Source organism: Bufo gargarizans, chromosome 7 (assembly GCF_014858855.1).
Source record: "Bufo gargarizans isolate SCDJY-AF-19 chromosome 7, ASM1485885v1, whole genome shotgun sequence".
In the NCBI taxonomy this organism is placed as follows: Eukaryota; Metazoa; Chordata; class Amphibia; order Anura; family Bufonidae; genus Bufo; species Bufo gargarizans.
The window spans coordinates 118,012,902-118,039,969 of NC_058086.1; the positions used below are offsets into that span (position 1 = coordinate 118,012,902).

The 27,068-nt window shown below is 45.1% G+C and overlaps 1 protein-coding gene across 1 annotated transcript in view; it reads left to right on the forward strand.

Annotated features, from left to right (window-relative positions):
- The window catches only part of CDC73 (cell division cycle 73), a 118,966-nt gene that overhangs the window by 33,034 nt on the left and 58,864 nt on the right, over window positions 1-27,068 (forward strand). Inside the window, exons 9-10 of the mRNA XM_044300997.1 lie at window positions 103-181; window positions 25,637-25,701. Coding sequence (XP_044156932.1) covers window positions 103-181; window positions 25,637-25,701 — 144 coding nt within the window. The remainder of the gene's footprint in view (window positions 1-102; window positions 182-25,636; window positions 25,702-27,068) is intronic.

A 27,068-nucleotide genomic window follows, 5' to 3' on the forward strand; every position in this document is an offset into this window, starting at 1 on the left:
AAAATACAATTGTGAAAGTAGCCTTAGTCTCTGCAGCTTAGATGCACACGTAACCATTTTTGCCGCTGAACACAAAATAAAACAAAACTTTGTGTTTTTCAGGACCCAACACTGAGAAACAAGCAGCCGGCTCCACAGATCTACAATAGATACGATCAAGAAAGATTCAAAGGGAAAGAGGGTAAGTGGTTATTCGAACTTTACTGTACTGATTATCTATGGAGGTCAGTAATCGTGGGCAGTTAGCCTATGTCTAAGGTGTTCTCAGAATGCTACAAATCTGTTGCCCGAAAATTGTCTGCTATTGCCAAGTGAAACTATGTGCTGCCACCTGCAGTAAAAACGTAGTATTGCTTGATGATTTTGCTACTATGCATATTTGCTCTCCCTCCAAATTGAAAAAAGAGCCTCTAGTGCCATCAGATGTAAGATGACTGTCCTATAAGTCAGAGCTCGGCCTTTTAATCTTCTACCTTAAAAGGGGTTTCCAAGATTTTAATACTGATGACCTACAGTATCTGATAGGTAGGGGTCTGACACCTTGGACCCCCGCCGATCAGCTGTTTGAGAAGGCATCGGTGCTCTTGTGAGTGCAGCAGCCTTTTCTGTGCTCGCACAGCGCTGTACATTGTATTGCAGCTGTGCTTGGTATCGTTCTCAGCCCCATTCACGTCTTTGAAACTGAGCTGCGCCTAGGCCACGTGACGCATGAACATGTCTTCATTCTGCCTAGGAAGAGCTGTGAGAAGGCTGTGGTGCTACTGCGAGCGCTGGTGCCTTCTCAGTCAGCTGATCGGATTAGTTGCTTACCAAGAAGTTTTACTTGACAAGTAATTTATTTTTTCTATAACTGAGTCAAAAGTTTTTCTTCCCCTAAAGAATATTTTAAATAAAACCAAATTGATTTAAATCTGTGGACATAGTCTCATTTCTCCTAGTATCTAGGAAATTTTCTATCTTCTAGTATATGAATCAAGTTCCCACATGTCAAATCCCTTTATCATCCGTCTACATAGGTAAAGTCCAGTTTCCATCAACCCAAATGTCACTGATGTCTACATTGATTAACAAACAGTGTAAGCTACTTTCACACTGGCGTTTTGGCTTTCCGTTTGTGAGATCCATCATAGGCTCTTACAAGTGGTCTAAAAAGGATCCGTTTTGCCCTAATGCATTCTGAAAGCAAAAGGATCCACTCGGAATGCATCAGTTTGCCTCTCTTTAGTCTCCATTCCACTTTGGAGGCGGACACTAAAATGCTGCTAGCAGCGTTTTGGTGTCAGTCTGACGAAACTGAGCCAAACGGATCCGTTCTGACACCCAGTGTAAGTCAATGGGGACTGATCCGTTTTCTATGACACAATCTGGCACAATAGTAAATGGATCCATCCTCCATTGACTTTCAGTGGTGGTCAAGATGGATCAGTCTTGGCTATGTTAAAGATAATACAAACGGATCCATTCTGAACATATGCAGACATTTGTATTATGTGAATGGATCAGTCTGCAGATCCATGACGGATCTGCACCAAACGAGAGTGTAAAAGTAGCCTTAATGTATAATTTATGGCCAAAAGTATATAGACCCGACCCGATCTGACCTGTGTGAGTGTGTTCTAAAATAATGGGTGTCTTGTTCATTTAGAAAGGCTGTGTGCTTCGGTAGGTTGCGTTCTCCCAGAAGTGGCCAAATCCAAATTTGCCCTTCAGACTGCACCACTTAGTGGAGCGTATTTGATCACGCCAGAGAACACTTTTTGCCATTGCACGAGAGTCCAGTTTGCAATGTGTTTTACACCAATTTGATCGACACTTTGATTGCACTGATCCCCTATGGAAACCCATTTCATAAAGCTCTGATGTCCCTCCTATAGTCGCGTTACATTGGGTGATGTGACAGTGCCTTGACCAGGGGGTCAGCAACCAACGGCACTACAGCTGTTCTGAAACTACCCCAGATCCTTCTTTCTCTTCTATGGGAGTTACAAGAACAACCAAGTAATTGTGCATGCTGGGAGTTGTAGTTTCACAGCAGCTGGAGTGCCGAAGGTTGCTGATCTCTGCACTAGGCAGTGTGCCACACGCTTCAGCATGTAGTGGCCCTACTCTGGTCTTTTGCTCATCAGTATAATGTATGTACAGTGAGGAGGATGGTAACAGAAGTAGCTTATGAACGGCACAGTTGAATCTTGGTTTGGGAGGTTCCATGAGAAAACCTGTGTTCCCAACTGACATGATAGAGAGAAAGAAGACAGTGAGTATAGATGCTGCCACTAGGAGGGAACAGTGATAAAAAAATCGGAATTGGTCTTACTGGTAATTCCTTTTCCATGAATCCCTCATGATTGCATATAATAGATTGACCCCTGACCTCTGTAGGGGCAGGAAAACAGAGAAAGATTAAATTGCCACCACCCACCTCTATAGTGCTTGTGAAAATGATTCACTTATTTCTCAAAGGAATTGCTGGTAAGACTAATTCAGATTTTCCATTTTACCTCCATGACTGCATATAATACGAGACCTACCAGATCACCAGTTGAGGGGGGGGGGGGGGGGGGGTTGGCTTGAAGGACCTTTCTACCAAAGGATAGATCTGAAGATCCTGACAAGTCAAGTGTATAATGCTTAATGAAGGTATGTACATTGGACCAGGTTGCAGCTTTGCAGATCTGCTCCAAGGATGCGCCAGCTTTTTCTGCATAGGATGAGGATACGGCCCTGGTGGAATGAGCCCTAATCTTAACAGGACACTGAAGACCCTGAATCTGGTAACAATTACAGATGGTTTGTTTTATCCATCTAGCAATTGGAGGCCCTGGATGCTGCTTTGCCTTTATTTTTTTCCCCTCCAAACTGGACTAAAAGGTTGTCTACCCTTCTATAACTTTTGGAAACCTCCAAGTACTTTAATACTGCTCTCCTGACATCTAAGGAATGAAATTCTTCGGATTATTACGAAAAGAGGGAAGAATTATCTCCTGATTCGTATGGAAGTCAGAAACCACTTTTGGAAGGAAACTCTGATCGGGCTTAAGAATTATTCTGTCATCTAGAATTGTTAAATAGGGCTCTGATAGTTGGGGCCTGTATTTCACTTAATCTCCTAGCGGAAGAGATTACTGCCAGAAAAGCTGTCTTAAAGGAGAGGAATTTAATTGAGGTGTCATCTAGATCAGTGTTTCCCAACCAGTGTGCCTCCAGCTGTTGCAAAACTACAACTCCCAGCATGCCAGGACAGCCTTTGGCTGTGCGGGCTAGCTGGGAGTTGTAGTTTTGCAACAGCTGGAGGCACACTGGTTCGGAAACACTGATCTAGAGGCTCAAAGGGACTTCCTGTTAGACCTTTTAGAACTATTTAAGGGCACTTTCACACTAGCGTTTTTTGTTTTCCAGTATTTTAGTTCAGTCACAGATGCTCGATGCTGGAAAAATAACTGATCAGCTTTATTCTAATGCATTCTGAATGTACAGCATTCTGTTCAGGATGCATCAGTTCAGTCCCTCTTATGTTTTTGGATGGAGAAAATACCGCAGCATGCTGCAGTTTTCTCTCCGTTCAAAAATACTGAACACTTGCCGGAATGCCGGATCCGGCGTTAATTTACATTGAAGTGTATTAGTGCCGGATCCGGCTTTAAGTGTTCCGCAGACCTTTAAAAATGCAAAAAATGAATAAATACTGGATCTGTTTTGCCAGGTGACACCGGAGACGGATCCAGTATGTCAATGCATTTGTCAGACTAATCCGAATCCGTCTGAGAAATGCCATTAGTTTGCGTCTGAATTGCCGTCTGGCAGGCAGTTTTGGCGACGGAACTGCCTGCCGGAATCCTCTGCCGCAAGTGTGAAAGTACCTTGAGTCCCAGGTCGGAACTTGAGGTCTAATGAAGGACTTTAGACGAGAAGCTGCTCTGAAGAACCTCTTAACCCATCTGTGTTCAGCCAAATCCGTATCCAAGACACTGAGGGCAGCTATCCGTACCTTTTAGGGTAGAGGGGCGGAGACCTAGATCTAACCCCTGTTGATGAAGGAATTCCAGGATCTTCTGGATATTCGGATCTGTGTGATTCAGATTATCTGATCCAAGGATACCTGTCTTTTGTCCAATCTTTTCAACAGCCAGGATTGCAGGGTTTTGAAATGACTGAGACCAAGGAACACATGTTATGCATGATGTTAGGACTCCCAATAGGCTCATCGCTTCCCTTATGGAACAGGAGTTCCTCTTTTGAAATTTTCAAACTTTTTGGCTCAGGCCAATTATTTGTCTGGAAGAAACGATGACTGTACTTCTGTTTAAATTATTTTTTTATTCGAATTTTCAGGTTCAAAGAACAAATTAATATTACAATAAAATGATAGTGAAAATCAATATCGTATACGTAAATCAGAATGGTGAACATATCATTAATGTCATAACATGTTACCACAACAATATATAATAAGCAAATAACGGTATAAACGATGACTGTATTTCTAGGAGAATTCCTAGAAACCTCATTTTTGTCTGGGGAAGAAGACAGGATTTCATTAGGTTTATTACCCATCCTAATTCTTCTAGGAGGATTAGAAAACGGTGTACGTCGATCTTCTTCCCTTTTTTTTTTTTTTTTTTTTGGGGGAATATGGCACAATTAGGAAATCGTCCAAATAAGGAATATCCTTAGATGATCTACCATTTCTACTAGAAGTTTGAATATTCTGGGGGCAGATTAAATGCCGAATGGAAGGGCAGTAAATTGGTAGTGACATATATGCTTCATCTTTTACCCTAAGTTCACACCTGAGCGTTTTACAGCGCATTCCTACGCGCTGTAAAACGCTCAACAAGGAGAAACCAATGCTTCCCTATGGGAATGGTTCTCATCTGGGCGTTTTACAGCAAGTACGATCTCGCTGTAAAACGCCCGACGCTCAAACAAGTTCTTGAGCTTTTTTGGGCTGTTTTGTCGCACATTCCCGTACATAGACTTTCGGGAACGCGCGACAGTGTGTGTTCGCCTGTCTCTGTATGCGCGATTGTAAACACCCGTACAATCGCGCATACAGAGCGCTCCTTTCGGAATGCTCAGGTGTGAACCCAGGGTAAGAGCAAATCTTAGGTACTTCTGAGGCTTTTTTTTTTGTATCAGACCGTGATAATACGCTTCCTTAAAATCGACTGTTCAAATCAGTGCATCCTTTTTTATTAGGACTGTAGAGACCAGCGACTCGGTCTTGAATTTCCTGTGTAGGATAATTTTGTTTAGCTGTTTTTAGGTTTATTATTGTCCAGTATGACCCGTCTGGTTTTATCACTAAGAACAGATTTGAATAGTAACCCATCTTTTCTTGAGAGGGGGAACCTGAATAATCACTCCCTTCCAGATTCCCAACCCCCCCCCCCCCCACACACACAGCCTTTGCCTCCTTTTGGGTAGTTCCACCGACCCCGTTTTCCCTTTTCCCCTAAAAGATCTTTCCTGGCCGCAATAGGGGCAAAAGGAAAATCTTTTCTGAGGTTTCTCCTCTGGGAAACCATTTTTCTCATCTGTTGCTTTTTCCAGGATTTTGTTCAAAACCGAACCATAAACATTCTCCAGAAAAAGCAATTGAACACAGTTTAATTTTTCATGCTTTTGTCTCCCGACCATGACTTCATCCATAAAGCCCTCCTAGCTATATTAGAGAGGGCTGCGTCTTTAGCAGACAATCTTAGTTTCTGCAGAATCTTCTGCCAGAAAAGCAGTGGCTGATTTTAGTAAGGGTAACAAATGTATCTCATCTCTTGGGGTTTTATTCTTGAAGTGATTTTCAAGCTCATTGAGCCACAAATACATAGGTCTTGCGACAGATGTTGCTGCTATGTTGGCCTTTAGGCTATCTGCCTTCCTTTCCATTGGATCTCTCAACTGGGAAGAGTCCTCAAACTGAAGAGAGATCTTTTTATTAGCCTTTTGTACCTGCACCTAAATTTTGGGAATATTGTCAAACATTTTAGATTCAGATGGGTCAAATGGTAACCAACCCTTGAACTTTCTGGATATACCAGCCTCTTCTCTGGGTCAGACCACTCATCTAGAACCATTTCCTTAATATTTTCATTTATAGGAAAAACTTTTATAGCGTTTGGTTCTTAGGCCCCTAAAGATCTCCGGTTTAGAATGTGGTTTTTGGACTTCTTCGATGCCCATACCACTTTTTAATAGATACCCCATTTCTTCAGCGGAAAAATAGAATTTCTTTGCATCCTCTACGATCTCTCCTTCAGAAAGGGGATCCTCATCTCCCCATTGTTTAGAACTTGCAGCCTTATCCAATAGCTCATCAGAATTGATACTTGAAATGCATTCTTTGCATATCTTTTTGTATATTGCTCAGGGAGTTTCTTAAAACATGGAATGCATTTGAAACACTTTTTGGGCCTTCTCTGAGCCGCCTTAGACACCTATTGGTAAGAGGAACAAAATCACTGCTTGACCTCTTGCAATGTGTATATGTATGTTTGTGTATGTAAGAGCTACCCTGGTGCGGCCCGACGAATATAATGGCCGAAAAATCGGGGTAGTGTGTATACATGGAGATTTAAAAGGCTATCCCACCTCCCTGGTGTCTCTATCCATGGGAGGCAGCAAGTGGACCCACGAGGTGCCACCACTTTACCTTATGATGTAATAATGGGGAGAGACTTTCCGGGCTTCCTGGCCCTGTGGCTGGCTATGAGAGCTGTTGATGCCCCTGAGTCAGGGGTAACTTCAGCAGAGCGCCCTGGCTCGGGCGGGAGGCCAGAACCCTGGGAACCCAAGGCCGAAGGGCAGCGTTAGGGGTGACCGCCACTTCGGTGGAATAGAGGGAGACAACCCCGCTGAGTGTGTTGGTAGGAGGCATTGAGGACTTGCTGCCGGGTCCTGAATTGGCAGACCTCAATGTCTCCAGTGAAAACTTTGATAGCACACAACCCAACCCTATCCTGGGCCTGGAAGAATGTTATAATAATTGGTGAACCACAAAAACCTGGGGACAAATTGATGTTTTGTCGTTCACCTGGAAATGCTATACAAACTACGGGTGAGCATATTGAAGAGCTGGTGGTGCCCAAGGCGTATCGCAAGCTTGTATTGGAGCTTGCCCACCAACATGTTCTTGGGGTGGCTGAAAATTTAGGACCTGGCCCAGTGTGTTCAGAGGTAGAAGAGTTTTGTAAGTCTTGCCAAAATGCCAGATTAACTGCCCCCAGTCTCATTTCCAGAGCCCCCTGGTGCCTCTCCCGATTTATCAAGGTCCCGTTCGAGCGAATTGCAATGGATCTCATAGGCCCAGTACCGAAGTCTGCTAGAGGGCACCAACACATCTTGGTCGTCCTCGACTATGCCACTTGGTACCCGGAGGCGGTGCCACTGCGACATACATCAGCCAAACTCATAGCTAAGGAGTTAATGGAGAGGTTTTCCTGAGTGGGACTACCTAAACAGGTTCTGACTGATCAAGGGACCCCCTTTTATGTCCAAGGTCATAAGGGAACTTTGTAAGTTGCTCCACATAAAACCGCTATGGACGTGTATCATCTGCAAATGGATGACCTGGTAGAGAGAGAGTTAATCAAACCTTAAAAAAAAAAAAAGTTAGAGTGGCGTCTAAGGATGGGTGGGACTGGGACATTCTTCTGCCCCATCTCATGTTCGCAGTGCGAGAGTTACCCCAGGCCTCTACTGGGTTCTCGCCCTTCGAACTGCTGTATGGCAGACACCCTCGCAGTCTGTCGGAGATGGCCAAAGAAGCATGGGAACAGCAACCCACACCGCAGAAAAGTGTTATTGAGTACGTCACCCAGGTGCAAGGACGGATGGAGACAGTGTTGCCTCTGGTCAGGGAGCATATGGAGGCAGCGCAGTGAACCCAGAGTAGGGTCTATAATCAGGCTTGTGTCCTTGATATTTTTCTGTTTTGGACCTCACAAAGGGCTACTGGCAAGTGCCCTTAACTGAGGCTGCCAAAAAGAAAACTGTCTTTTGTCACCCCTGAGAGGCTGTATCAGTATAAAGTGTTATCTTTTGGTCTGCATGGCTACCCCGCCACGTTCCAACAACATGTGGACAAAATACAATCGTCTGTACGTGTCGGCCTACCTGGACTATATCGTCATCCACGATACCGACTGGGAAAGTAATCTACCCAAAGTGCAGGCTGTAGTGGACTCCCTTAGGAAGGCTGGACTGACCGCTAACCCAAAGAAAGGCGTGATAGGGTTAGAGGAGACTAAGTACCTGGGGTACATCATTTTATTCATCATACCTAAGTGAATAAAATAGAGGTGATTTGGAATTGGCCACAAACTGTCACCACTAGGCAAATAAATCCTGAGAATGGTGGGCTATTATGAGGTTGGTTCCCCATTTTGCCACTTTAGCGGTTCCGTTGATGGGGCTCTTGAAGAGACGGAAGTCAGTGATGGTCCGCTGGATTTTCCCGTCGAAGTTGGTCCTGTGCTGGTCACCGGTTTTGGTGACGCTTGACTTCAAGAGGGAGTTTATGGTACAGACTGATGCCTCTGAAGTAGGACTCAGAGCTGTACACTCTCTCAGGAAATCAATGGGGAGGAACATCCCGTTGTTTTCCTGAGCTGCAAACTCACCCCAGCCGAGACTAGGTACAGTGTAGTGGAGAGAGAGAGTGAGTGCCTGGCCATCAAATGGGCACTCGAGTCTCTCTGCTATTATCTATTGGGGAGAAAGTTCAGTCTAGTGACCGACCACTCCCCTCTAAAATTGATGAGCCAGGCCAAAGAGAGGAATGCTTGGGTTACCAGATGGTTCTTGTCATTACAGAACTTCAAGTTCTCAGTGGAACACAGGGCAGGCCGCTTGCAGGGAAATGCGGATGCCCTGTGCCAGGTATACTGTCTGGCAAGTGTTCACCCCCTTCAGGGTTGAACAAAGGGGGAGGTATGTCGGAAGGCACAAGAGTCTGTCGTTGACGGAAGGTATGTGTCACAGAGGTTCCTGGTCTTGGTGAAGTAAGAGCTGGTATTTTCAGGTGTCAGCAGCAGCTGTATAGGTGATCCGGGACGGCTCTTACTGGGAGTGTGGATGACTATTCCCCACGTTCCAGGCCGGGTCTTGACTGGCCTATATAAAAAAAAAAGTCGGCAGTGTCAGCTGGGAGTGATTACCTCTGACAGAGGAGCTCTGGCAATTGCTGGTGTGGGAACTGAGCCCTGTGCTGGGCTGAAAAACTGAGACCTGTGTGTTGGGAGAACGGGCCACCTAAAGCCTGCATTTGGACTGCTGGAGGCAGAACCACAGACAAGGTGACGTTGAACAAACACCAACCTTTCAAAGTTTTTTTTTTTTTTTTTTTTTTTTTTGACCTTGTGTGAATAAACACGACATTTGAATTACAAACTTGTACTTTGCCTCAGTACTACACCTGCTTATCCCAAATACCAGAGCGAAAAAAGGTGTATAAATATGATATACCCCACACTGATAGGCCCCATGCACACGGCCGTGTTTCACAGCCGTGTGCGGGCCGTGGAACCGCGGCCTGGATTCCTCCTGAGAGCAGGAGCGCACGGCGTCACTGGTTGCTATGACGCCGTGCGCTCCCTGCTGCCGCCGCAATACAGTAATACACTGGTATGATCTATACCAGTGTATTACTGTACTGTGCCGGCAGCAGGGAGCGCACGGCGTCATAGCAACCAGTGACGCCGTGCGCTCCTGCTCTCAGGAGGGATCCAGGCCGCGGTTCCATGGCCCGCACACGGCCGTGAAACACGGCCGTGTGCATGGGGCCATAGAGGCACATATTCACTGGAGCATCGAGCTCTCTTGGCAAGGCGGGCTGACCTCTTAACAGACCTCAGATGAGGACACTCCATGACGTCAGACGTCGCACACAACACGTGGGAACTCCAGGCATACATCTGCTTGTCTCTCCAGGGGAAACGAAGGTGCGGCAGCCCAGGACAGGCATCCGATCAACAGATGCGAGGCCCCTACATCACTCCTGCTCAGCGTTGGTCAGGTACCACCGATGAGCAGGGGAATAAATACAGGGATTATATAAAACACAAGGGAGGCCTCAACCCCCGATGAGTTGCCCTGTGAGAAAAGAAAAAAATAAATGTAGATCCATCTTTACCCTACTGGTGAGCAGAGAGGCCTTTCTTTGTCCTGGCCATTATAGGTGAGTGGTGGGAGGGGGCAATTTAATATTTCTCTATTTTCCTGCCGCTACAGAGGTCAGGGGTCAATCTCCTATTATGTGCCGTCATGCTGGTGAAATGGAAAAATAAAATTGTTAGCCCCTTCCCCTGAATATACCTCTTTTGCAGACACTGAGGCTCTGAGCTTATCAGGTTAACCTTAGTGTTCATAGGAGGCAGGCCTACGTGTACTGTAAGTCTTTCTATTTTTATTTCTGGACTTCCATGTGGGAATACATAAGGCATAAACCCCCCAACGGGTCACCAAACCTGCTGCTTGTTTCCTACCTCCAGAATGCAAGGAAGTACGGCAGAGAACCAAATCTGTCATAACCCGCCAGCGGGTGTGTTCACCTACTCCAGCCTAGTTTCCCTCCCCAAGAAACAGCATGCTGAAAAAGGTGAACTGGCTGGATTTGGTGCAGAAGCTTTAGGAGGTATAGCCCCTTCCCCCGTGTGAATGCACCATAAGAGAAGATGCTAACAAATCAAGGGCAAGGGGGGGGGGGGGGGTCACGTAATTTAGGCGCCAAAGATTGTTTGAAACCTCTGTGTGTAGACTGTTAGTGGAGATTGGCAGCACTGATCCCAGACTTTGTGAAACGCTATCATATGGTTTCTATTATTACACACAATTCTCTTATGAAATAACTGTATTGACTAAAGTACTCCATTGAGAGTAAAAGGTACTGGACGGACAATTCACCACCTCCAAAAGCATATCGGTCACTGCTTTCCGAGCAGTACCATAGGAGATGTAAAAAATCGGCATCTAGGTATAGGCACCTATGGCATTGATTAGTAGGAATCCTAGCCATGTTAATCAAATGGGAGTTAAGTAATTTTGGTGTAATATGCAAAGCTGTGTAAACCTGTGGTTGGCAGAAGGAGAGACACAGGAGTATGAAGTGCAGCAAACCAGTCCTCAGGAGTAAGTTCTGGTCCCTACGCCATTTAGATTCAGCAGTGACGGGTAATCTGAGCAGTTTAGTTTGCATTAACTGTGTGTATACAACAGAGATGAGGCATTTAGGACCCCCCCTTTTGAAGAAGGGGAAACGTGTGGCTAGAGCATGGCAGTTTCAACTAGATAGAATCATGTACGGGAAATATATGTATTCTGCAACTGTTCAGAGGCCAGGAATATATTATGGTAAAGATGAGATATGGTGGTGACGCCATGACTCGCCAAAAATTCAGAATCTGGGAGGGATCTAAACTGTGCCAGACCGCTTTTCTGCCACAACGGAGTTTCGACAGGAGTTGCACTGAAGTCGGATATCTGCTTACTGATGGGCCCATACATGTGCAGCTATGTAGTGGTAGCAATTGACCTTGGAAAACATTAGGGTGCTCCAGAACAGCCCATAGGGAACCCTCCAACAACTAATACTGAAGATGGTGTTCGATGTTGGGTAGGGGCATGCCACTTAACCAGGATCTGATGTAACCCAACTGCCCAGCCAGGTAATACACCTGGAAGTGTGGCAAGGGTGCTCCCATCCCCCCATATTTTTTGGTCTTTGTAAAAAGGCTATTTTCACACTAGCGGCACAGAACTCCGGCAGGCTGTTCCATCTGTTGGATCTGTCCTGCTGCTAGTGACTGTGTGCCTCCGGACTGCTGCTCTGTCCTCATTGACTATAATGGGGGCGGAGTTCCGGCAAGGCACGACAAGAGGCTGCCGGAATAAATGTCGGACATGTCGTAGTTTTATTCCGGCAGCCTCTTGCCGGAACTCCGCCCCCATTATAGTCAATGGAGACGGAGAGGAAGTCCGGAGGCACACGGTCACTAGCGGCAGGACTGATCCGACAGGCTGTTCACCCGACGGAACAGCCTGCCGGACTTCCCTGCCGCTAATGTGAAAGTAGCCTAAAGTAGCCTCTGTTTTTGCTCTATATAAAGGGAAACATCAGAGATTCCACTGCACTAAAGACCCTACGACAAGGTCTGTGCTCCAGGGTAGACACGTGCAAAAATAAAAAATAGGGAGAATAAGGCGCCACGTGTGCGGTATTAGTTGTTTACTGACAGGTTAAAAAGGTAAGGATGCGCTTACCGAAAGTTGTTGTGAGGAGTCTCCTTTGCTTTGCGCTGGATTGTGGATTTTTTTTTTTTACTATAACACACTGCCAGATGGTGACGTCACCTGCTCTGATGGGCGGTCTTTAGCGCAGCCCTAGCCTGTAAAACGGCTAGGGCAGCGCTAAAGCCTGCCCTTCAGTGCCGGTGACTTCACTGGTCTTCCTGGCAGCCATATTTCCCGGTTCATCACTGGAACTCCAGAAAATGCCTTTTGTTCTGTGCGATTTAGTGCAGGTCAAAGGAGAACATCGGAGCATGAACTGCTCCGATGCTCAAGTCTGGGCTGCCTGGGTGAAAATGGGGGTATGTCCGGGTTCCTTTAATCAAAAAAACAATCAATCATTGAGTTTTGGAGTGTTTTGAGAAAATCATACTTAGGTAATTGTCTGCAGGAACATAATTTTAACCAAGAGTCTTTCCATGCAGATTACATTACTAATATCATTCAAGATCCAACACTCAGGGCGCATTGGATTTATGATCTTCAATTTTTGGGTAATAAGACACAGGACCGTGGGTATAGCTTTCTGCTGCCACTAGGAGGCGACACTAGGCTGAAAAGACAGCTCTTCCCCTGCAGGCTATACCCCCTCCAGCTTGGTGTCGTAGGAGGCAGACCTCTCTGCCTTATGCAGAGCGGCTTCCTTAATGGATTCTTTCTATTTTTATTTTTACTTATCAGTTTGGGAAACTGAGTCGCCCAGCCTCTGTCCCGGGGAGCAAGACCGGTGAGGGAATCCACCGCTCACCTCCCCACAGAAGCAAAAGGAAGACAAGGGCAGCCCAGCTCCCTGCCAGCCAAGGGGTCACCTAGGTCCGCCAAAGAAGACCCTCCCGCCATGCCAGACTCCTGCCACTCCGGTGTCAGCAGCTGAGGAGGTGACCCTGCTGGAAAAGGTGACCTTGTGGTCTGCTTAGGGAGGGTGAAGAGGAGAAAGATAGGAGTCCATGGGACTAGGTAAGTATATGTACCCCTCTTCCCCCATCTCTGGCGGCAATAGTTCTTGGTTTTTATTAGGGTCCACAGGTACCGGGCTCCGTTTATTGTAGCGCATGACCTCTGTAGACTTTCCCTCTCCTCCCCCTGGTTACTTGGGCATATAAGGGGTTAATGCTCATACATCCTGGCAGGTGCTTTCATCACAGCGGGCGGCCAAGCGCTCCGCTGTGGACCTAGTGTCTGCTCTTATCGGACAGGAAGTGAGGGGAGCGCAGGAGGCTTCCCACTCCCTGTTTCCAGCCCCATGATTTGCACTGTTCAAGGGCCATGCGCGGTAACCGGGTGCATGATAATTTAGGCCCAGCTTCTATTGGGCTTACCTGTTGCTCCGGTTTCATTCCGGACCACCACTCCGATCCCTCTGTTTCCGACTAACAGTACGCCTGGTTGGCCATACACCAAAGCCTTAGGCCCTGGCTTCTTTCATCCGTGGGGGGGGTTTGGTACTGGTGCAAATTCTTCCCACCTAGCTTCCCCCTCCTCCAGGAGCCCGCTGATCCCCGCCCCCGATCCTTGGTCAGCTTTAACCACTTCCTGGCCCGTCACCTCTTGGGGCTGACACAGGATTGGCTGTCATTTATTTATGCAGTGCAGGGGCTCTAATCTGAAGAATTTAACACCTTCCTGCCTTGCTGGGAATCCCAATGTTTTTTGTTAGGATATTTTTTTAAGTAAAAAAATATCCTATCCTGCTTAAGAGGACCTCTCATAGTTCCCAGTCACCCCCGGGGTCATTTAGTTGATATTTCTCTACCTGCACAATCCAGTGGAGCATCTCTGGACCTTCCCAATCACCCTCCTGGGTCGCTTGGTTGATGGACACCGTCTGCTCTCTCCAGTGGAGCATCTCCGGACCTTCCCAGTCCTCCATTCGGGGTCGTTTGGTTGATAAAGCAGTGCCTGCGCAATCCGGTGAGTGATCCTCCAGAATTCCTAAGAGGGGGGGGTATAAGAATCACTGATTCAGACTATTTGCACTACTTCCGGGCAAGGTACTTGCCAGAGGCATTACTTCCTTCCTTAGGCCTCTTTCACACTACAGTATGTTGAATTCAGTGTTTTGCGTTCCGTTTTTCACGGATCCGTTCCGTTTTTTGCTTCCGTTGTGGTTCCGTTCCCGTTCCGTTGTTCCGTTCCGTTTTTCCGTATGGCATATACAGTATACAGTAATTACATAGAAAAAATTGGGCTGGGCATAACATTTTCAATAGATGGTTCCGCAAAAAACGGAACGGATACGGAAGACATACGGATGCATTTCCGTATGTGTTCCGTTTTTTTTTGCGGACCCATTGACTTGAATGGAGCCACGGACCGTGATTTGCGGCCAAATATAGGACATGTTCTATCTTTTCAACGGAACGGAAATACGGAAACGGAATGCATACGGAACACATTCCGTTTTTTTGCGGAACCATTGAAATGAATGGTTCCGTATACGGAACGCAAAAAACGGACCGCAAAACGGAAAAAAAAAAACGGTAGTGTGAAAGAGGCCTTAGGTGGACTAGCTGCACTAGCGCGGGCTTCAGGGCCAGCTGCAGGCGTTCCCCCTTCCCTAGGTGGTGGAATTGTATTTCCGCGGTATACAATACTTAACATATGCATGACCTCTTCCATAGCTGGCGTTATGGCATTATCACAGATTTCAGTGTTTGCCATATGCATTACCCCTCTCTTAGGTGGAGTAATTACACTCTCACTGGGTACAGGACTCGCCATATGCATTATCCCTCTCCATAAGCGGTGTAATTTCTCTGCCATTGGACTTCGTTCCTGCCATATGCATCACCCATTTCCTTAGCCCGTGTGCTTGCACGTCCTTGGATACAGTTCCTGCCATATGCGTTTTTCCGCCTTTGTGGTGGAGTGGTTGCACTACCACTGAGGCAGTGCTAGACGTAGGCATTGGCAAACACCATTAGGGGGGTACTTCCAGTACCGTTAGGTATGGTTCTGACTGCCGCGCTACCCCCTTCCTTATGCAGAGTATCGCACTACCACTGGAGGTGATTTCTTCAGTCACATTGACATCTCCATGCTTACTGTTACATTATCCTTTTGTAAGTTATCGCTAATGGGATAAATAAGGTTCTTGGGATGCTGCAATTCAACTACGCCATGGCTCTAGATGCGATAGCTTTTTTGGTGCCCTGTACTCTTCACCTAGTGCAGTGATAGGCAAACTGCGGCTCTCCAGCTGTTGCAGAACTACAACTCCCAGCATGCAAAGACTGCCTACAGCTTTCAGCTAACAGCAGGGCATGGTGGGAGTTGTAGTTTTGCAACAGCTGGAGAGCCGCAGTTTGCCTATCACTGTGGTATATAGGTGTCGCCAGTGGATACCGTGGCTATTCTCTAGCTCCACTCCCCCTTATCTGGGAAAGTGGTTATGCTGGCACTCTGGTTTAGCTACTACAGTATGTTCTCCTCTGCAGGTGCGGCTTTTACGCTTCTCTTGGGGGCCGTAGTTGTTGCAGTGGGGCGTCCCCCCTCAGGTAGGGGTTCTGACCGGATGCGGGCTTCGTTGGTTGCTCTTGTTCGGCGCCCTTGCCTGGTGGAGTGTGTTAGTTTAGCTCTACTTAACTGGGGCCGTATGATTCCATGACTGGGCATGCTGTAGCTACTACGGTACGAGGTGTCTTTGCGTTGTCGCGACATACTATGGTTCCCCCTCCACAGCTCCTTCGTCGGTGGCAGATTCTTCTAGCGCCGCATTCGGTAACCTCTGCCATGTGACCCTCCTAATCAGCTGGAATATGGTGCTAGCCATAGCCTTGTCTCCCTTTTGCATGAGTTCCTCCTTTGGCGGAGTCTAGCGATGTCACTATCCTCCTGTGGCTTCTTCTGTATAGTACCAGTCTCAGATGGAGAATGGGCTTTAGCCCTGGCCTATTTTCTCTTTCCATCCTTTTCTGGCTCAGGGTTAAAGGCCACCATGCAAGAGTTGGTGGCTCCTACTTTACTATTTTCCCCTTATCTGCATTGGCGCAGGGTGTTGACTCCGGTCCCCGGCTGGTGGGCTGTGATGCCTACCACCTCCCTCTTTCTACAGGTAAACCTTCCCATTGGTCCTGGGGGTGCTACCTGTATCTACAATTACCTCTCAAGACATGAGTAATGACTGTCATGTCAATCCGATGGTGGTCATACTTTCAGTGCCCATTCTGTGGGTAGACTGACACTCTCACCACGAAAGGCAGAGCGGGGGTGCTGTCACCCCTTACCACCGCTGATGGATGTTTCGTTCCTGGAACGGAACACCTTTTCTGGAGCTGAATGTTGCTTGTCTCTCCCTTCTGTCTACCTGGCCACTAGCCATGCCTGGCACTGCTCTGGAATCCCATCACTATTTTTTTCCTATGTGACCAGTGGTTTCTCAGGTACGGGTGGGGTTTTGGACGTCGTCATCGCACTCCATCCGGCAGGAGTCTTTCTCTTATCTTGGTGTGGGCGAAATTTCCGGCAAACAGCCACACTGTCAATATATGGTCGCTGACAGAGCTCCTCACCGCCAGTGATTCTCATATCTGTTTTACTTCTACCCATCTCAAATGAATTGGTTCTTTGGCCTGCGGTTGGGCGTGCCTGATTCAGGCGGTTTTCTCTGTGGTTTATCCACCAGCTTCTCAGTTTCCCCGCAAGCCTCTACGGCTCTGGGGCCATTGGTCTGCATTCTTTAGCAGAGGTGTATCTTGTGGCCTTAAATTTTGGTTCTGCTTCCAGGGTTGGCGTTTCAGTGAGGAACATGACCCCTCTCTGCAAGTGGGGGTGGGCTTTTCTACCCAGCGAATTTTGGAGTTGGGAGCGCCTTTTCTTGTACATATGTTTTTCTTGTCAGATACCCATATAAGGCAGTGCTCCGCCCAATACCTTTTTTGCTGAAGGTAGTCACCACCTTCATGTCTATAAAGACATTGTTTTCTTTTCCTTGTTCCTTGTCCCTCGCACTCGAGTGAGTGAGCTCCATCAGACTAGATTCGGGCTCGAAGGTTTGCTTATACCATGACTAGCTCTTTCTGCCGTGCGGATTCTTACCTAGTCCTTCCTGGAGGTCCTTGGAAGGGCTTGATGGTCTCCAAGGGGTGTCCAGGTGGATCCGTTGACAGTTGCTTAGGCATTCCGCTCCCGGAGCAAGGCACCGCCCAGCGGGGTTCGGGATACCAAACCAGCGGTCAGCTCTTCTTGGGATTCATTTTTCACCCTGCATCAGCTTCACAGTTGTATAAGGCAGCGTCTTGTTCTTCCTGGCGCATGTTCACCAAGTTTTTTACCAGGTGCTGCCTAGGCATCGCCAGTGCTGCTCTAGGCCGCAGGGTCTCGCAGGCCGCCGTATTTTAAGCATTCTCGAGGGTGCGATTTTTTTTTTTTTCCATGGGTGTGGATTTTTTTTCCCCCCCCCGTGGACTGCTTTAGGACGTCCCACGGTACTGTGTTCCCCAATGATACCAGTGAGAAATATAGTTTTTAAAAGCTGGACACAACCAGAGATGGAGAAAGTCTGCCCACTGTGACCCGCACCGCGGGCAATTTGAGGAATCTCGGAAACGACATTTATTAAGTCAAATCGGCGTGATATATACTCTATGTATTATATTAAACTGAATCATTATATGATTAAAGTTGTGAGAAGCGAATTTCAGGTGAGTTAATATATTTCCCCATCCCTGTGTTATAAACTTCGGACAATCATTTTCCCAGGCCTTCTGACCCGGTGATACACCTCTAGAAAAAAAAATGACTTAAGTAATTCATATAATTGGGACATCTTACCCTTATAACCAGAAGACCCCAAGACAACATTCAAAGGTGACGAAGAGTTCCTTGTTTAGCCCTTATAGTCCCAATGGTGCTAAGCTCCCCTGCATCACCACTTGTGAGACATACTTTATTCTGCTTGTTAACCAACATCTATCACTAAGTAATTTTATGAACCTCTTATAAAAAATAAAAAAAAGTCTGCAACATAGGACTACATTGAAGAGAACCCTTTATCCCCATCCATCCTATGATAGTAGTCCACACTATAGAGTAGTTTCCCAGTTAACCTATATTCTTTTTCAAGATTAGTCGCTCTGATTCCAATAGAGTGAAGAAATTGGCAAAGGGAGATCGTTCACGAAGGTCCTACATAAGGCACTTTTCTCCCAAAGACAATATAAAAGTAACTGCCCAGCAATAATAAAACCCTTGAAATAGGGAAAATTCAATCCTCCCTGTTCTGATGGTTTATAGAATGTCTGTCTAATTCTAACCTCACTTTCTTCACCAGAGTAAGGCCTCTTTCACACGGGCGTCCCGGATTTGCTCCGGATGCGTTGCGTGTGCATTGTGGGAAACCCGCGAGAGTGTGCATGCAATTTCAGTCAGTTTTGACTGCGATTGCGTTGCATTCAGTGTTCATCGCGTGGGTGCAATGTATTTTGCATGCGTGTGATAAAAAACTGAATGTGGTACCCAGACCCGGACTTCTTCACTGAAGTTTGGGTTAGGTGTTCTGTAGAAGAAGAATTAACTTTAATGGGGTCTGGGGTTGCTCATCCATATCATCTCCTAGCAACCATGAGTGAAAATTGCACCGCATCCGCACTTGCTTGAGATTTTCATGCAGCCCCGTTCATTTCTATGGGGCCTGTGTTGCGTGAAAAAACATGTGTGCGTTTGCAAAAAGGCGATGTAAATTATGATTGGTACCTTTTTTATTGTGGATAATTCCATTCTGATCAGGGTGTATAATGGAGGAAATTACTTTGGAGAGCTTAGTGGCAATCAGTATTTAGGAGGTATATTGGTCTATAGGACTCAATGTCTAAAGGATCCTTTCCCTTTTTTTAGTATTTATAAAATAACTGTCTCATCCATTGACTCTGGTAGAAAAACCCCCACCAGGGAGTTGTCAATTACCCTCAGAAAAAATGGAAATATAACGTCACCGTATTTGTGATAAAACTCATAGGGAAGGCAGTCTGAACCAGGAGAGGAGTTTCCCAAACAAGCCTCTAATGCCGCCTCTGGCTCCCGTGAGGACAATTCTGCCTCAAGGAAGTTCCTCTGGGCCTCATTCAGGGCTGGGAACTTAATGGAGTTCAAATAGGCCTCAATCTCTATCAGTTTTATTATTGCTAGATGTATAGATTTCCGCAAAGTGCTTGGTAAAGTCTCCCTTTATTTTCCTGATTTGCAGTGATACTACCCTCAGGTAATCGAATCCTATTTTTATTTTTATTTTTTTTTAACTCCTGATTAGATATCAACTTTGCACATGATTTATTTTTGTCCCCCTAAAAAAAAAAGCCTTTTCTGGGCCTTGTCCAGAAGACAATTGGAGTACTCCTGGCTAGCCCTCTGCATAACTTACCTATTTTTGTCTGTTTTTTTTTTTCCCCTAGAAAACTGTTCCATCCCATAAGATGCTACCGCTTTTAAGGCCCTCCCTTTCCTCCCATACCCTCCTTCTTAGATGAAAAATGGTACTAATAAACAACCCCCGAACCGTGGCCTTAAATGCATCCCAAACAAATTGGATTTTAGCCGATTCATAATTAACCTTCCAATAGTGTTTCATCTGTTAAATCCAGTCATGGTTATCTATCGAGGAGAGTCAGTAAGGGTTTAATCTAAAGGGGGTACTAACTATTCACTATTATCAGGCAGGATAACTTCAACTAATACCGGAGCGTGATCTGATAGCGACCTATCCTCATATGTCATGCGCTTACTATAAATTTCTCATTTACCAATGGCAAATCGATCCTGGACATACAATTCCCAGATCTAGACACACAAGAGTAAGCGCTTCTTCCCTGTCCCAGGACACTTCATACATCAAGGCTCGACTCTTCACAGAATCGTGCCAATGGAGACCCCTGATGTTTCCATCCATAGTCATCCGATCAATGTTAGGATTAATAACACAGTTGAAGTCCCCTTTTACTAGGGTAAGATAATCTGGCCACTTCTCCATAAATATTAATAATCGATTTAAGTACATCAAACGAGAAAGGGGGAGGGATGTAAATAAAAGCCAAGATGGATAATCTGCCAAAAAGTTTCCCATGTAAAAAAAAAAACCTCTCCTGTATATCAATAGAGGATGCCGTGCAGACAAAATAAATCCTGTTGCGTGTATATATCGACACTCCTCTAGAGTGGCTGGTAAAAGTGGAATGGTATGCCTGCGCGAACCATCCCCTAGTCAATCGCGTCGCAGTCTCTTCTGTAAAATGAGTTTCCAATAGACAAGGTAGATGTCTCTGAACCAGATCAAACACGGCCTGTATTTTTAGTTCCCCTAGTCCCCTTACATTCTATGTTAAAACAGGCATATGATCAACTATTCAGTAGCAGTCCCTTGCAAACTCCACCCCTCTTGCCCATCCATCCTAAGAGATGTGTTCGACCCACCAGACCCCCATGATCCGTAACTAAGAGAAACAGACCTCTTTGCTATGACCATCCCTCCCCCTCTCCACCAACCCCCACCTCCGCAGAAGAACAAAAAACACAAATGTCTGTTTCAAACATTGTTCCGGTCTAGCCAATCAGTGGCTAGATCCGAGGTGTCAAAAAAATGTAGTACTCCTTTAAACATAACCCTCAATTTGGCTGGATACAAAAAGGAGTATTTAAAGGGACACTGACAGGCCCAATAACCATAATTAGCTGTACATATCCATGCACAGGTCTTCTAATGTGCATTAAAAACATATAAGTATCCCCCCTGCCCACATTATGAATACAGTAAACTCATGTTTTATAACCTGAAGTAATCGCTGTTCTTTCTGCCCAAGGGGCGGGGTTTCAGCTTCTCTTGTGCCCAGCCAGCATCAGTGGAGCTGAAACCCCGCCCCTTGGGCAGAAAGAACAGCGATTAGTTCAGGTTATAAAACGTGAGTTTACTGTATTCATAATGTGGGCAGGGGGGATACTTATATGTTTTTAATGCACATTAGAAGACCTGTGCATGGATATGTACAGCTAATTATGGTTATTGGGCCTGTCAGTGTCCCTTTAATGTCCTTGCCCTGGAGATTTATTTTTTACAGAAGGTAAGGTACGCCTCTTATCTTGAACTTCACGAAAGAAGTCTTGAAAAAATCAGTTTGCTACAGTTGTATAAAACAGAAGGGCACTCCTGTGCTCGCTTTTAAGATCATATCATATCTCTGTCCCGAGAAACAAGCATCTTTACCAGTAGTACCCTTGGCTGCCTTCCAGGAATCAATTTACCACCAGGAATCCAATGGGCTCTTTCAATTAGAAACTAAGTTGAAAAATGTTCTAAAAAATTATGGCTTATACCATTCCTGCCGGATTTTTTTTCTACACCCTCAGGGAGCCCAAGGATTTGAACGTTATCTTCTCGACCGATCTTCCAGGTCCACAGCTCTTTTTTTTCCTTCCTTCAAGTTATTATAATCCATTTTCAAGGTGGCAGATTCAGCCTTTAATACTTCTTGCTCTAAGATGCTCAGTCTTTTCTATATCAATGACTGGACTATATCTGTCTGGACTGTCCCCAGTTGGACCGCAATATCTAGTATCACTTTTCCATTGTTTTTAACCGTTGATGGAATCTCCTCCAGTGGGGAGAGAGCTCTCCCATTAGAGCATCCACCCTCTCAACTCTGAAGACATTCATCCACTGGCTCTTCCGGTCTAAATTCAAAAATGTTTTTGCTTTTGTCCAACCCTGGTGTTTACATTTGGTGATTTTCAAAAATTGTTCAATTTTAGGAGACTTTATCGGTCTCTGTCCTGGGTTAAGTGAGTCTGTAGAGCGCCTATTCTGCTTAGGGGCCTCTTTTTTCCCTTCTTGCTCTTCTCTACCTCCTCTTCCCTCCCTCTTCTCACCTCTCTTTATTCTGTCCTCATTTTCATTCAATATGCTTCTTACTCCTACATCAACAGCAAAAACAAGGGCTGTATAACTATACACAAAGTAAATTAAGGGAGGAGGAGGATACATGGATTGGCACAAGGGGAACAACACTGATGGATCTCACCACACTGCAGCGTTTCAGGCTCCTGCCCAACTTGTGATCCAGGGATATCGAGGGGAACAGGGGACACTCGCCCCAGCAGATGTAGGCTCAAATTCTGATGAGACGGAACGAAGCTGAGCACAGACACAGGCAGGGGAGCAGGCTATTGACCACCAGACAATACAGACATGAATGCACAGACTGGGCGTCCCACAACAGTAACCAAACTTGACGAAAGCCAGCTGTAAAGTGGAGTCAGTGATACAGAAGGTAGATGCCAGGGAGTGTGAGCGACGGGGGGAGGGCATACGCAGGGAGACAAACTGAGAAACAAGTGGGACATCAAGTGGGGAAGACCTTCAATAAACAATGTAGTTTCCTCAACGCACAGGCTTCAACACGCATCCTGAAGGCTGTAGTCGGGCAAGGAGACGCGATGGGAGGTCGGTCAGGGAAGAGGCGGAATCGACATTACTTCATCACGTCACGCCAAAAGCCCTGACCCCTTGATCATAAAGTTTAATTCATCAGTGTCCAGGCCCTGCACTATTTTTAAAGTTTTCAGGGTAGACAGAAGCTTAGGAACAGCAATGATTTTTAATAGATTAAACCTGCCTGCTACTGATAATGGCACAGTACTCCACACTTTTAGCTTACCCCCGAGATAAATCAGCAAGGGCTCAATATGAATGGGGGGCTATCTCTTGTAATTCCTAGATGCTTAAAATGCGAGACTTTAGTAAGATGACAAAGTTTCCCTGCAAAATGCCAACCCTTTTGTAGTGGCATAGGAAAAGCTTTCTGCCAGTTTTAGACCAGAAAACCTGCCGGAAGTGTCTATAATCGAGGCGGCATATGGCAAGGAATTTTGGGGGTCAGATAGAAATAGAGCCATATCAGCATACGTACCAATACGATCCTCCCTGCTGCCCAAAGAGAGACCTTGAAAATTAACATTTCTCATTAATAATGCAAGGGCTAGAGCGCTACTGCAAAAAGTGGTATTATAGGCATACCCGTCTTTCCCCTGCTCAAGCTAAAGGAAGAGGCCAAGTAGCCATTCGCCATCACTCTCGCTGATGGTTCCCTATATGATATAGATTTCCACTTAATAAAGACTTGACCAAATCCAAATAGTTGTTAACACTGCCAGGAGATCTGGGCACTCTACAGAATAAAATGCTTTAGCTTTGTCTAGTGACGCTAAGGCCTAGTCACGCTGAAATTACTATCCTATCTGAGAACACTTGGTGAGTCCAGGAGGTTTATTTGTGGTCGACTTACCGACTGGTCAGGGTTGATAATATCTGTCATGACATTGTTCAGTCTATTGGCCAAAATTGTTGAGGATTTTGTAATCAATGTTAAGAAATGGAATGGTATGAGCCACATTCCTCCGGGTCTTTGTCCATTTTGAGTAAAACAATGAGTGATGTCAGGGAGTCTGGAAGGCAACCATGGGCAGATATGTGGTTAAGTAGGGAAAGAAGCTGGGGACCAATTAGATTTTTGTGTTGGACATAGACTTCTATAGGGAGACCGTCACGACCAAGCTTCTTTCCCTTGACTATTTGACAGCTGGCAAAGGTAATTTCATCAATAGATCTAAGAAAATCCAGTAGGTCTCTATGGCCAGACACCGGTGGGAAACTTTATACCATGAAGATAAGGAGTGGGTAGAAAGATATTGTCTGTGGATTTGAGTCCATGTATCGTGTCGTTGTTGAGTATTGACTTACAATGGGCCAGCAGTTTACCTGATCGATGGCCATGTTAAAAAAAAAATTACAAAAAGGTGCCACTGGGCTTTCTCGTTTAGCAAATTAGATACTGTCTGCCTACCATAAGCCATTGGGATTTATTAAGGTCAGTGGTATCCTCTATAAAGGCACGTTCCACGTCAGAGCTTCATTTCCCCAGCTCTTCCTCCTCCCTCGCTGAAGCTTTCTTAATATATACCAAATGTTTTAGACCAAAACAGGAACAATCAGCAGTATAATGAATGACTCACATCAAAAGGCACACTGGAAAACAGAAGCAAAGTTTTGCAGTGACCTTTTGGTCTGTACGTTTCATCCTTATAAGAAGCATGGTATGCATTGGAGAGGGCAGCTCAAAAGCAATGTTCTAGGAACATCAAGGAACTGAAAATTACCCCTTACAACAGTTTTGGGCGTTAAAAAAAATAATAATTTGCAAGTACCTGTTCCAGGTGTAAATAACAGTTGAAGTCTTCGCCAGTCAGGGACTGAAGTAGGTTTCAATCTAGGTGCCAGATCTGCCAGAGGATGCGCTTTGTTATAAATTAGGTGCATCCTCTGGCAGAGCAGGGGCTGTCTAAGACCGGCATAAATGGCTGTTCTTAGATGAATGACCCCCAACGTCTTTTAAAAAATTAAAAGCCTGCAGCAATCTCCAGCCTTGTTAAGCTTTACAGAAAGCTGCTCGGTCCTGGGAAGCGTCACCAAATATTAACCCATAAAGTGTCCACTCACAAAATCTTGCTTAAAGCGAACGTGTCAGGTGATTTCAGCTGGCCTATCAGTTCACAGTAAAGGATAGAGGTAGAGCAGCTGAGCTTGTGTGATATATAGTTTTATGATTGCTGAAAAAAAAGTTGAGTGAATCCAGGAGAGGGACTGTGAGTCCTGCTCACCACCCCCCAACAACCTTCACTGACCACACACTGATACAGGGGAGGTGGCTGTCATTGTGCGTGAGGTAGGTAATTGGGATTCACTGTCTCATAGGAGTCCTTTCAGATAGATATATACAGTATGTTAGCTCTATTTGCTTTCCTCCTTCTCGTATCCTGCTCTCTGAGAGTAGCAAAATAAATCTGGCAGTTTTATTTTAAATTACCATCGTGCTGTCATCATTCTCCTCCATTCTTGTGCTCAACTCCATGAAGCAGGGTAGGATATTTAAAATGCAAGTGGTTTAGGAATAAGTTTACTTTACGGCTGATTGCATTACATTGGCCCAGATTTACTAATCCTGTAGATGGCGTAACCTTAGACTGTGCACACCGGCACCAGATTTATCACAGGGTTTCAGACTGGATGATAAATATGGTCCAGGGATACACTGTTCTGACTCTATACCAACTATTGGTTGGCTTACTACTGAGGATATGTCATCATAAAAAACATAGGGGGTCATTTATCAAACTGGTGAAGTAGAACTGGATTAGTTGCCCATAGCAACCACTCAGATTCCTCCTTTCATTTTCCAGGAACTGTACATAATGAAAGGTGGAATCTGGTTTCTATGGGCAGTTAAGGCATTTTTACTTTACACCAGTTTGATAATGACCCCCGTAGAATACTAAGAGGCATGAACTTCTTTACATATTCGCGTTCTTTGTTTTGCAGAAACGGAAGGCTTTAAAATTGACACTATGGGGACATACCATGGAATGACGCTGAAATCTGTGACTGTAAGTATGATGGAGCTCACTTTTTATGAAAATACAATTTTCAGACTTCTGAGGCAAGTAAAAAAAAGAAAAAAATGAATTTCAGCTGTTGTATTTTGTTTCTAAGCTGGTCCTGATTTATTTCTTGCTGCATTATCCTACTGGCCAGCCAGTACAGCAGCAGGACGAGTAGTGGTGTATGCACTCTTAGTGAGGGCTGGAAATGTAAGGAGCGGTTATCGGAATTGCATCATTTCACTCGTCATATTTACTGTACTATTAAAATTGTGAACGTTTCTCCTCTAGGTGAGATGCTGCATTTTAATCTTGCATTATTTTTTTAAGCTCTTCCCTTTTTAAAGTATTCTTGATAACCTTGCTTTTATGTAGTTAATACTACGTTCCTTTCTGCCAATCAATCTTTATTAAATATTGGTACCTCGGTCATTGAAAGGTATTTGGTCAATAAGTTGTGGTTGACCTTCATTTCTATGAGGAAAGGTCAGGGTTTTGTGTCCACAGTGGTATTACATTGTGGTTTTTGTGTATGTGTGTGTGTGTATGATATTATAATATAAATATAAAATAATGAAAAAAATCCAGCGGGAGCACCAACCAGGAAACGGGTGCAATGTCCAGCAAAGGGTCACGGCAATACCCAATAGTATAAAAACGAAAAAGTAGGACTGCACTCCTGAGTTGTAGTGAAATTGATAAAACTTTTATTCACCCATAATATGGCAAACTTGCGACGTTTCAGCTCATAAGAGTCCTCCTCAGGCTTAAGGAAGGCTCTTGTGAGCCGAAACGTCGCAAGTTTACCATATTATGGGTGAATAAAAGTTTTATCAATTTCACTACAACTCAGGAGTGCAGGCCTACTTTTTCGTATATATAATTTTTTTTTTATTGTATCTTTATAACTTTTTTTTACAAACCTCTTAAAAATCCTTCAGTTTCTTATTGCATTACATACAATAACACCAACCCCTTCCTCCCTTTAGCCACCGTTTGCTCAAAAATAAAAATAAAAAATTTCTCCCTGCCCAGGCCCTCCGTCACACCCACAACTTCCCGACCCGTCTCCCCCTCCTCAAAAGCATCTACTATTTAATTTAACCATTTCTGCCATGTTCTGGCAAATCTAGATTTTTATTTTTTTTTTTAATTTTTTTTTATTAGTATTTGCCAGCTGAAATTCCTCTCTGGCAAGTGAGACTCTGGTGAAGATCTCCCATTCATTGCTGCTGACATTTTAACTTTTTTATATTAATCAAAATTGACCGAAATTTCTGCAAAAAAATGACATTTTTCACTTTCTGTTGTAAAAGTTTTCAATTAAAACTACATTTCTATATACATTTTTCTCTAAATTTATTGTTCTACAT